Source organism: Diabrotica virgifera, chromosome 2, assembly GCF_917563875.1.
Source record: "Diabrotica virgifera virgifera chromosome 2, PGI_DIABVI_V3a".
Classification (NCBI taxonomy): domain Eukaryota; kingdom Metazoa; phylum Arthropoda; class Insecta; order Coleoptera; family Chrysomelidae; genus Diabrotica; species Diabrotica virgifera.
The window spans coordinates 82,438,094-82,451,413 of NC_065444.1; the positions used below are offsets into that span (position 1 = coordinate 82,438,094).

The window sequence follows — 13,320 nt, forward strand, 5'->3', positions numbered from 1 at the left end:
CCGTAGTAAGGTTACGGTAGCCTAGGTACCAGGGCACGAAGGTAATAAAGTCAATGAAAAAGCAGATCAAATGACCAGACAAGGCTCATCAATACCATTCGATGGACCGAAACCCTTCTGCGGCTTTGCAAAGGCAGTAACAGCAACGGCTACAAGAAAGCGGGTAACTCACAAATCTTAGGAATGTTGGAGGAATTCATCAGGACAAAGACAGGCCAAACTGTTCATTACAGAACATTCGTTAAATTTTATGGCAGACCTAATAAGCAAAGAATGGAAACAATCATAGCAATAGTAGGTCTGCTAACAGAGCACTGTAAGCTGAATAGGCACTTGAAGCTGATGGGATTGTCAGATGTTGATCTATGCAGATTCTGTCACCTGAAAAATGAAACGACAGAGCACATTCTATGTCAATGTGACAGTCTGGAAAATCAACCGTCAAATAGCTACATAAAAGCTTCAGCTTCGAAGCTGTTAGACCTTTTAAAACGGGTCAGGCTAGATAATATAATCTAGGACTAGAGGACCATAATAGATCTGAAAAGGTCGCAGTGGAATAGGCCAAATAGACCCATTTTAAATCTATCTATCTAAACGCTTTAGCAAAATTTGTGCTAGGATATTAGCGGAACGCAGATGGACGCTTTTGAGACATCTCGGGCTTTTATGAGTTTGTTCTCCGATATAATATTATTTAACTTATTATGATGGGTAAAATCGAAGGACTCATAGGAATTTATAGAAAGCAGGCCTCTTGGTTGAACAATATCAGAGAGTGGACAGGAATAAGGAAAGCAGGACAACTATTTAGAATAGCTCTAGAGAGAGATAGTTTGGCCATGTTAATAACAAACGTTATGGGGACTTGATAGCACATGTTAAGAAGAAGAGTTCTTTCTAAGTGTTCTCGTTCTTGGCTCTTTGGATGTTCCGTTTTATCTTCGCTTTTGTCTCGTTATTATTCTGGGGCAATATTGACAAAACTGTTTCTCAAATTGAATTCTTGATGAGGTAGCGCCCGAAATTGTTGTATTTGATCACTGCTTGTTAATACGAGAGAGACATGTATTTTTAATAACGAGGCAATCTAATAGAAATAAATAATACAGTTTTCTTTATGGTTAAAGCAAAGAATATAGACCTTATAGAAGGGTACTGCCCTGTAACGTTTCAGCATAGGATTTTATGCACCAACTGAGTAGGCGCATGTGGCCTGACAATGACTACTGTATTTTCAACGGACAAATAAACGTGACCATCTATTTCATTCAAACTCTTTTTCTATAAGAGTATATATCCTTTAGTTAAAGTTTGGATCTAAACGAAACTTATAAGAAATTGCAATCAATAAAAACTTTAACTATTGTGAGGAGTAAAATAATTAAAAATATCAAGAAATATTCTGAAACTTGTCTGTCTTGAGGAATTTCTAATGTAAGTATTATATTTATATGGGATTAAGGCGCCATTGTTATCATCATCATCATCATCATCATGGCATCTACACTCCTAGCGGAGTGATTGCCGCCCTCTTTGGGCTCTTCCGATTCTTTTGTGGCGGTGAATCAATCCGCATTAACATTTTGGTTTTACAATTGGTTGTGTGACTTGGCATCTTCTACAATTTTCCTCCATTCGTTCCTATTTGTGCTTCTGGTTACCCATTCTCTGACTCCCATCTTCTTAGGGTCCTCCACTATCTGGTTCTTCCATCTAGTTTTGGGTCTTCCTCGTGGTCTACCTGATGCAGGTCTCCATTTGGAAATTTTCTTGATAAAGGCTTCCGGATTCCTCCTTTCTATATGTCCCATCCATCTGAGTCTCTGTACCTTTGGTAAATCTGACGATGTCTTCTCCTTTCAGAAGTTCTCTTACTTCGTGGATCATGAGTTGTCTCATTATTACCTAAATTTAGTGGTCCTGCTATACTCCGAATTATTTTCCTTTCTAGGATCCTCAATATTTCTTCCTCTTTCTGTGTCAGACACATTACTTCAGCACCATATGTGATTACTGGTCTAGTTGCTGCTTTGTAAATTTTCAGTTTTGTATTCTGAGTAAGCTTCTTATCTTTGAGGAAGTTACTGTATTTCCAGTAGGTTCTGTTTCCTGCCTGGATTCTTTCATTAATTTCGGTACTTCTATCATTAGTTCCATTAACTGAGACTCCAAGATATTTAAAATGTTGTACCTTTTTAAATTCATATTCACCAATATTTAAGCTTATCATATTTATTACCTGGGTTTTTTCTTGAGCATATTAGCACAGATTAACCCAACACAGATGCGAAAGCTATGCTATGATGCCGGTACAAAAATTGGTAACCTTGAAACTAAGGAGCACAGCTGTTGTGCCGGTGTTTGCACCAATACAATTGATAACTTACAAAATAGTTGATTTGGTCTATAATACTTACTTTTACACCTAATTTGATCTTTACTATATTTACATTAAAAATTAAGACAAACAAAAGTTAACAAAACATTGGTCATTAAATAAATTTATGTGTTAAACGAAAAAGAAAATAAAAATACAATGGGTAATTTGGAAATTCTAGGTATGTCCTTAACAAAACAAGAGAAAGTTAACTAACTGTTAGAAAAGTGACAATCCTTAAAGATTTATATATAAATGGTCATTTATTAAATTTCTGTGTATATTGAAAAATAATAAAAAGTTGCTTGGAAGTGAACACGATATAAATATAATAGGGTAATTTGGGAATTCTAGGTAGGTACAAAACAAGAGAATGTAAACTAGCTACAAAACAAAACAAAGTTTTGTCCTTAACAAAACAAGAGAAAGTAAACTAGGTATTAGAAAAGTGACAGTCGTTTGGTGACAGTAATTTGGGAATTCCAGGTATGGCCGTCCAGAACAAAACCAGATAAAGTGTTGTTAATATAGTAATTTTCAAGTTCCAGGTTATTTAATTATATAATCAAATTTAATTATATAAACAACGTTTAGTTGGTAAATAAAGAATTTTTTTCAAAAAGTGATAAGTTTTGGGTCCAAAAAAGTATAATGTGAGAGCGAATTGTTTGTATTCCTGAGAATATCTTCTGGCCGTTGCGACTTTTTCTGCAACAGTGCCTGAGTTTTTACAATCTCGGCCAATGATTTATTAAGAAATTTGTCACATAATTTTTTAAACTGCTCTAACTCCTGTTTTGTACCGATTTGTTTTTAACATATTTTTCTATTCAAAAGTTTTCTTTTTAAAAACCTGATTTTACATTTCAGTTTATATTCACGTGGCAAGTTATACATAAAAGATGCTGGTGTTTGTAATGATACTGAAGGTGATAACTGGGAAACATCTTTTGTAATTCTTGTAGAAATGTGTCCACATTTTTCCTTACTGGGGCTGACAGAAACTTGTTTAAAGGATATTACCTGTAAATTTTCCGCCGCAGGCGCTATTCTATTATCTGAAAAATCATATCTTTTTATTATTGAAATTATTGATATTTACCTAATTTTTTACCTGACAATATTTGAACTTTTTTCGGCGGCTCCTCAGACGTATTCGCGCAGATATCTTTAGATTCGGTAAAAATTGACGGCAAAGCATTGTCATACAAGAGTTTTCGTCGTGAAGATGTGCATAAAAATTTATTTTCAAAATGCTTTTCGCAAATTCTGTATCTAGTTAAATCCTCCTCTAACAAATTATTATTATTTTGACTATCTTCAACAACAGGGCGTTATTCATTCTTACTAGTAACTAAAATCTACTGTTTTCAAGACAGGATTTTTTTCACACTTATCAAAATATTCCTTGAAAAAATACCGGAGCACACTAGTTCGCTCCCAAGGCCAAAAAACCCTCTTAATTACATACTAGTTCGCTCCGAAAACCATAACCTAGTTCGCTCCCATTGTTAAGCGGATTAAGTATTTATCTATTAAGTTCTATGAAAATTAATATCGGCAAAATTGTTTGTATTTTATATAGAAATTGTGTAAAATATTGGTTGCTACATATTTATATAAATATATGAGAAGTGGAACTAGATTATTTAGATTTGGCCCAATAAATGACCGTTTTGGAGTGTAATTTTCTGCGTTACGACGGATTTGCTTGAAAATTTCGTTTCAGGTTCTACTACCCTTCACGTCAAAGTTCAAAGTTTGACTTGTGCCGTTGGTTGCTTTTACTTTGGGGGTGACATTCACCCATTCTCATGGGTGAGAAAACATACTTTTGAAATAAGTCCAAAAATGGATGAATTGACTAATTCTAAGCAAACTTTGTTCTAGAGAGTTTTTTAACTAAGTTAATACTTTTCGAGTTATTAGCAAGTAAAAAATGTTTATTTCTTGACGAAAAAAAAACACGTTTTCGTGCGGTTTTTCTCAAATACCTACCTAAAAAAATATGTATTTTGTTGAAAAAGTAATATGCTTAGCAAAACTACAGCTTGTTTAATTTCACTGTTTATCAATTTCAATGGTTTTTCACACAAGTCGTTAATTGCCTTCCGCTTAACACCATTACTTAACTTTTGCCGGTTTAACGCTGTTGTTAACTAGTGGTTATCACTATAATATTCAACTATACTGTTACAAATATTTAAAGTTTTAACAAATGCTTTGCAACTTCTTTCTACACACTGCCAACGTTTGATATTATTAGCAAGCATTTTATGGAAGTTGTACTTGTAATTGTCAGTAAATAACATAGACTTCCCATTTAACTTATTTCAGATTTCTCCATCATGAACTAAAATTCAAACCGTAACTAAAGTAATAATGATGAGATTTGCACTACCCCTCTATCTTATCATAAAATTTCAGGTGACTACTAATTACCAATCTTTTCAAAGAAATACATATATCACTTGCAATTGCTTATAAATGTATATCACTTGCAATTGCTTATATGTAAAAACTCAATCAAATGTTGAACATATTATGAGCTCTAACATCATAATACTGACACGATAATATGGTTATAATTTTAATATAATTTTAAGTAAGAAGTAGTTTTATATTTAGGTAAATGCAAAGTTTGAGAAATATTTATTAAAATTTTTATTAATAAAATGTATCAAAGTACCTGCTTTATGAAGGAAACATTTTCTATATACGCTAACCCTGGCTATTCATTATTATTCATTGTGTACCCAGTAAAGGCATTTTTAAACAATGTTTTCTAAGAAATATATGGCCGGAGCGAATTTACCTATGCCCCTTTTCTGTAGGGGTATTAAAATCTGGCCGCCGGAGCGAACTAGTATATGCCCAAAAATACTATTGGAACTATTTCTAACACACATAGCTTGAGTAACTATTTTATTTAAGTTTAGAGATTAATATAGTTAATATGATATAAGTAATATGCCGCTTAATCAGTATTTAGAAAGTAAATCAATTTATTAATGACACTACATACCTTAATTCATCCTTTGGCAATCTAAAAAATAGACCTTGACCCGTCTTACCCGTCTTAGATGAACACTTTTCACAAATACACGTATATCCAACCATTTTTTAAAACATAACAAAACTATTTAAACACACTTGATAAATAGAAAAAATTCCCAATGATCAGCTTGTCAATTTAACACTACAATAAGCGCATGTACTGTCGAGGTTATTTAGGAACTGACAATAAGCTTAAGCCTACATACTAAGCGAGATACTAAGCGACTACCCTTTTGGTAACTCAAAGTGGGAGGAGTTTACCAAAACTCGGTACCAGAGTTATCGCCAGGGTTTCGCATCTGTGTTGGGTTAATCTGTGATATTAGGTATTTTTTTGTTTTGTTTTGATTTATTTCTAAACCCCTTTTGGATGCTTCTTTGCATAACTTCGTAAATTCTTCCTTTAAACTGTTTAGGTTACTGCTAATTAATGCTATGTCGTCAGCATACGCCACAAGTTGCGACGTCGATGTTATAATCGTACCTTTTAATTCTGTAGCTCTTATTGTTCCTTCTATAGCGACATTAAATAGTGACGTTGATAGAGAGTCGCCTTGTCGTAATCCACTTACTATTTCTATATTTTTGGTGATTCCGTTATCTGTAATTATTGCTGCAGTCAATCCTTTCATTGTCATTTTCGTAAGCTTTATCAGTTTCATTGGTGCGCCATTGTTAGTTTAGTAAAAATTACATTTTTGTTTGACGTTTCGATTTACACTCCGGAAATCGTTCTCAAAAAAGATTATTCTAAAAATTCTGGGAAGATTTTATAACCTAGTTTTATTAGGTTATGTATGTCTCTTCTAAAATGGACATACTTGGGCTAGATCTTATAGGCCACAGCAAGTGTGCGGCTAAAAAAATAGTTTAAGGGTGATATTATTACCTAGGGATATTAAATTCCGACTGTTTTTTGTGTTATTTTGTGTTCATTTGTTTATGTATTATGTAAACTTATAATTCCGTTCGCAATTTGTTAAGAGCACGAAATGAGGGTCAATGCCATAAAACGGCCGTAAGTGTCGTAAAATCATAGGCGGAGGTTCCTGAGGTATTTATTAATGTGTTTAAAATCAAAATGTTTATCAATATTCTATTTTGAATAAAATAACGTTTTTAATAATTATTTACTTAGCAAAAAAAAAAATTAAAACGTTCAACGCTAATGTTTGATAATTTAACCGTTACAAATTTTGTAAATAAGATTATCTTTAGAGATCTCTTTGCATATTTCAATACTAAACCTTCAATGTACATTATTTAATATTAAGACGTGACTTATGAAGAAACTTAAAATTTTGACTTCTGTACAAGTACAATAATATGCAATACCTTTGGAATTCATACCTGAAGCTGAAGAAAGGTATAGAGATACCGTCTTTGGCGCTTTGGCCTCGCCTCTTAGTTTATATTCGAAACTTGAATTGAAAGGGTGTTATTAGGAACGAAAACAATTTTTTTGTTTAGTACGTTTTTGACCGCATTTAATCGAATATTAATTTCTTTTGCGAATTTTGTGCAGTGCGTGAGTAGTGTTTTTGAAGTTATACTTCTTTACGATCGTGAGTGAAATTTTTTAATTCCCTGGCGCAGGCGCATACAGACAGTATGTAGTTCGTTGCTAATCTTTCAAGATAGGTATGTATATATCAGCGCAAATAAGTCATTAAAAGAATATATTAGTGTTTTTAGTAAATGTATTATTTATTATAATTTTTGTGTCTTTGGATTTGTCTTCGTCGGTAGTAAGATAATAAAATATCTAGGTATAACATTTTTATACTTCGCTTGATCTATTTGTCACCGTGTTGTGTAATTATATCCGAGACGTTACTGGTTACTTACAAGGGGCTCGATAGCTTGGTTAGTAGAGCATTGAACCAGAGATCGAGAGGTCCCGGATGATTCATATTTTTTTTTTTTAATTTTTGGTTGTTTTAATAAAAAATTTTTGAAAGTGGTAGGTAAGAAAGTTAGTTTAATACTTAAATAAAATATAACTAACCTGTTAAGTATATTATTTATTTCGTTGAAATTATATAATACGTACGTACAAAGTACACACACATTCTTTTTTCCATATTCCTACAAACATATACTTACCTTTCGTTCGTGCTTGTTTTTGTTATTGCTTGCGATGGCTTCATCATCATCAACGTCATCAAGTTTTACACCGGTGCTATTGCGTACAGTCAGTAAGTCTGTCTATTCACCAAGAGAGAAGACTATTGTTCTGAACGTTCACGATGCTCTGGTTTTTCAGAATCCCACAAACACTGTTCGGAACATAATCGAGAGTTGTGCCAACACGACGCTCGTAGCAGCGTTAACAATATATAGGTTCCTATCAGAAAGAAAAAAACAAGGTATAACTAACCTAAACACAAAGGAACACTTGAAGAGGGGAAAAAGCCTGTTGAAATTAATGAATTTGCCAAAAATATTATTAGAAGGAAAATTCACGGATTTTTTTTCAAAAAGGAAATACCCAACCTTAACAAAATTTTACAAGAAGTTAAAGACGATCCTGATTTGCCTAATATCGGACGAACCAAACTGTGGGAAGTTTTAAAAGAATTAAATTTCCGGTGGGAGAAATCAGACCGAAAATCAGTTTTGATTGACCGCGAAGAGATAATATGTTGGAGAAGACATTATCTAAGATCCATACGAAAATTCCGGGCTGAAGGAAGGCCAATCTACTATCAGGACGAAACTTGGGTAAATGCAGGTCATACTCTAACAAAAATTTGGTCAGATAAAAATATATTAAGCTCCAGGCAAGCGTTTATAGAAGGTTGGTCTACTAGTATTTCCCCACCCTCTGGTAAAGATAGTAGATTAATAATTTCTCACCTTGGCAGTGAAAAAGGATTTCTTAGGGACGGTTTGTTGGAATTTCAATCCAAAAGCACAAAAGATTATCACGAGGAGATGACAGCTGATGTTTTCGAAGAGTATTTTGAGCAGATGATTGAACATATACCACCAAATTCAATTATAGTATTAGACAATGCACCTTATCATTCAAGACTAGTAGAAAGACTTCCAACGACTGCGTGGAAGAAACAAGATGTCCTTGACTGCCTGAGGAATAAGTCTCTGACTTACGAAGATGGAATGGTTAAAGCGGAACTTTTAAAAATTGCCCGGCAACACAAATCTAAGTACAAGAAATATGTAGTTGACAAAATGGCGGAAAGGCGAAACATCACAGTCCTTAGACTTCCACCCTACCACTGTGAAATAAATCCAATTAAACTCATTTGGGCCCAAAATGAAAGGTTATGTGGCTAGAAAAAAATACATCATATAAAATACAAGCTGTGCGTGAATTGTTATATGAGTCTTTAGGACATATTACAGAACAAAACTGGCGAGATGCAGTAAGACATGTAATGGAAGAAGAACAAAAAATGTGGGATCTTGACAACATAATTGATGCGACTGTAGAGATACAACCGATAATTATTAACCTGCAAGACGACTCGGATTCCGAAGATGATCCTGTTTATTTTGAATTTGAATAGTTTTGTAATCGTAATTTAGTTTAGTCATATAGTCGAAAAAAAAAGTGAGTTACCTGGAAAGTTTTCCGGGAGTTTTAAAAATTGGTTATTTTGTGGATTTTATGCTCTTTTTGAATTTCAACTTTGCTACGTCGTATCTCCGCCGCTCGCGCCGCCATATTGAAAATGTGGCGCCAAATAACAGTTTTTTTGGGAATACATCCTTTCCGACGCATTTTACGAAAAAATCATTTATGCACAAAATGAAACTAGAAAAAATGTCCTACTAAATTTCGGTCTGCGATATCTCGATCGATGCTTAGGACGAAGTCGTTCCTGGTATATCAGGAAGTGCAAAACGAAGGAGATTGCTCTAAATTTGTAAATTAATAAATACATCATATGTGGATTAGGCCTACAGGGGAAACCACAATAAAAAAAACGCGCCGCTTACTCTACCAATGAGTTTTTTTTTCAAAACGTCTATTGAAATATATTTTGCAGCGCTCGTACGCCAAATACGATTAATTTTATGAAAAAATTAAAATTATGTAAATTGTGGGAAATTTTTTCTAGTTTAATTTTTTACATAAATGTTTTTTCGTAAAATGCGTCAAAAAGAAGATATTCCCAAAACACTGTTATTAGGCGCCATTTTTTAAACATGGCGGCGGAGATACAAGGTAGCAAGGATACAAGGTAGCATATAAGGTACCGAAATCCATTAAATTACCAATTTTCAAAACTCCCGGAAAACTTTCCAGGTAAAACTACCAAATGATTGGACAAATTTGTATAATTTAAAAATAGGTATTAATTAAATAAATGTACATATGTTTTACAAATTGCAAGTAACTTTTTATTTTTGAATTGTTTATTTTTGAATAAAATATAGAAATTTTATTAAAACAAAAATACAATTTACCTACGTAGTTACCGTTTAAAAAATATATTTATTTAGTTTAAATAAAAAATGTTTTAATTATATACTCTACGGCCCTGGTCAATCATCTGCACCCAAAATATACCTACATAATCCGATTTAACTTTTACAGGTCTATTGTATTCCTTCAGATACAAGGTGGGTTAGTCGAAAACATCTTAAACTGCCAGTTTTAGGTTGGATTCCGTTATTATAAATCATTTTGCCTACCCTCTCTGTATTTAAGCCCACTAATGAGGGTTAAACTTGTACGTGCCTGTACTGAGCTCTTAAGAAATTGCGGACAGAGATAGATGTAATTGCGTAAATGTCTTTTTTCGTAGATGTATATTTTATTTTGTAGGCATTTGAATATACTACCTGTACTTTACATTTGGCTTAGTCTTTATCATAAAGATTTCTTATTTTGTTAGTAGCTCACATATTTTCCATTATACTCTAAATAAAAGTGGAACTCATTTTACTGAATCGAAAGTCTTTGTATAATTTACTAACCATATCGGTATTGGTAGATATATTATTATTACGTTCTTTCGCCTTTACCGGCGAGACCGACCATAAACCAAAAACCGGTTTACGGTTTAATCCATAACATCCAATACCCAGTAGGTTACAATGTTACATTTACATTGCACTTTAGTTTGCCATACTCAATTCAAATCGATTTAAATAATCATATCCATACTATCGAAAGAACATATCAATACCAAGATAATCAATCGACATATAAATGGCGTTGGGATCGTCCCCAATTATTGGGACCAAAAATAGAAATCAGTCATTGGTATTGTCAAATCGGTTTCGGGTTAGGTCAGCTTAAAATTTCTCCATCGCGTGCCCGGGGGCTAAAAATTTAACCATTTTTTCGCTGAATTCATTATTTTTCCAGAGGTAGTAACTTATGCGGTTATTCACCGGTTATTACTGTAAAAATAAAAAACTGGTTATAACCGGGGCAAAAAAACAACCGGAAAAATCGATTATTCCAGAGTAAAAAAACCGTTTTTCCGTTATAACCAGTAGGTTTTTCCTCATCCTAACAACAGCCAGTATAAAATACTTTTTCATAATACGTTTGGTTTTAAATTTTAAATTTAAATACTTTAAAGTACAAATGGATATTTTGCCGCCCTCGTCACACTTGTACATCTTTTGCTACTGTCACTTTAATAAATTTCCAGCTAAATTTCAGATTTAATTGCTACACAATTTATGAACATCTCGGGAAACGATGGCATTGATCAACGAACGCTACTTTCTAAAGTCTGACACATTTCCAGAACGATGGGAGAAAAATTTCACGAAGACGGACGGCTGTAAAATCTTTCTTTTTTTCATCAAAATTAAATCGTTAGAGAAAAATAAAGTCCGCTAATTGCGCTGACGAAAATTGAATACAAGAAATAGGGATGAGTTGCGTAGGAACGGTTTAATCTTAACTAGAATTTAATTATGGAGAGTAACTGCGAGCGAACTGTTCCCTTGAGACGAAATTAAAAAAGTATTTGGTCTAATTGGAATGAATAAAATTTGTCATTGATGAAGAAAAGCCCCTGAACTTTTTGTTTTGTTAGGGATAATCTATCAACTGCTTCTTTCGTTTCCTTCCAATATTAAAACTCGTTTAAAAGGCTAAAAAATGCAAGTAATTAAGAATACAGCTTCTAATTTTATAAATAAAAACCGTCATTGCTTTTACCAATATTTTTTATTTGACGCTTTCGCAGAAATTTCATACCTAATCGTCTCTCAAAATTACTTATTTGGTCTCTTCTCTTCCTAGTGCAGTCAGTGAGGGTATTTGGCTCCGAATTCTATCCTACTGCATGGCTTTTAATGATATTTTGGGAATAGCCTCCATTTATCTCCTAATTCAAAGTCTACCCTATGCCCATGTGCGCTTTTATCTTGAGGGTGGTTCCCACCCCTTCTCAGGGGCGGAAAATTGTTTGTTCAAAATAACCATGGAAGTGACTAGAGAACCTAATTCTAAGCCAAAATTGTTCCATATTTTTTTTTTGTAAACTTATTACTTTTTGAGTTATTCGTGGTTGAAAATTTGCCATTTTCGTTGAGAAGTGTCACCTTTCCGGACGGTTTTTTTGCAAATAATAATAAGGGATGTGAATAAAGGATACAGTACAAAAATGTGGGGTTTTTTCCTGATAATAATTTTGTTTTGTATTTTATTACGGTATCTCTTTCATTATATCATTATATCATTATATCATTCTCGAGTTACATGGAAAAAGCAAGATTCTTAAGAAAATCTTAAAATGCGCTCTGTAATTTAATCTTATTTTTTTTTTCAAAAATCGTTCATTTTAAACCCATCCAACTTTTTGTACATAGAAATAACGCTATAATAAAAGGTGATGTCGAAAGAAAATGATGGATTTAAATTCTGGTGGATAAGGGGTTAAATACACTTCTAATTTTTCCTTAAAATATATTAGTCATCAATTCAATTTTTTTACACCATTTCTCGCTTAATTTAAATGTGCTCATCTTAAAGTAGGCCAGGAACTGAAGCTTTTCACCTCGCAATTTTTACAGAATAAATCGATTTGCTTGAAAATTTTACAATAAGTAGTGGATAGTCCAAGGATCAAAATCTATATGATGCGGAAAGGCGATTTTACCATGGGGGTGGTTGCCATCCCATCTCGGGGGTGGAAATTTTTTATTATATTTTGACCGCAAAAGTTGATAAAAACATCCATTCTAAGCAAAAAATGTCCTATACATTTTTTTAATAAAATTAATAGTTTTCGATTTATTCGCTACCGAAAATGTTAGTTCTGTATAGAAAAATCAATGTTTTTTGAAATACTTACTCATTTACGATTCACTCAATTTTTGCCGTAGAAAAAATTTTTTCAAGCAATTTCTTGGGAATTAAATAACCTACAATTTCATATTTAAACATTTTTTCGTATCTCTGATACAAATCTTTCTATTCTGAAGAAAATGTCCTTTTTTACCAAACTACAAAAATTCGTTATTCGCTTTTAACTTCAGTTTTTTAAAAACGAATCATTCTAAGCCAGCCAAACTTCTAGAATCTATTAATAATACATAAATAAATAAGAATGAATAATTACAATGACTAAAAACACCGCTAACTTACGTTATTATGCTTCAAACTGGATTTCTCCTTTTTTTTTTTCAAAAAATATATTGATTTTTAACCGTAACTTTTTTATTTTTAATCGCAGAAGGTTTGCTAAAAAATAATTTTCTAGTTTTTTGCAAGATCTATAATCTAATTAGTACTAAATCTTTTTAAAATTCTCAGCCGCAAAAAGAGGTGACTTTGAAAGGGTTAGTAAAGGTGGGTTTTGCATGTTATTACAAGTTTTAATTATCAATAGCTCATTCAATTTTTGCCGTAAAAAAAATTTTTGCAAACCAGGTTCTTAGAAATG

The 13,320-nt window shown here is 32.8% G+C and overlaps 1 protein-coding gene across 1 annotated transcript; it reads left to right on the forward strand.

Annotated features, from left to right (window-relative positions):
- Nucleotides 1-2,539: 2,539 nt before the first annotated feature.
- On the forward strand, nt 2,540-8,737 carry LOC126880737 (uncharacterized). The gene is made up of 2 exons (XM_050644784.1): nt 2,540-2,561; nt 7,830-8,737. The coding sequence occupies exons 1-2, from the start codon at nt 2,540-2,542 to the stop codon at nt 8,735-8,737; spliced, it is 930 nt and encodes a 309-aa protein (XP_050500741.1).
- The last annotated feature ends 4,583 nt before the right edge of the window (nt 8,738-13,320 follow it).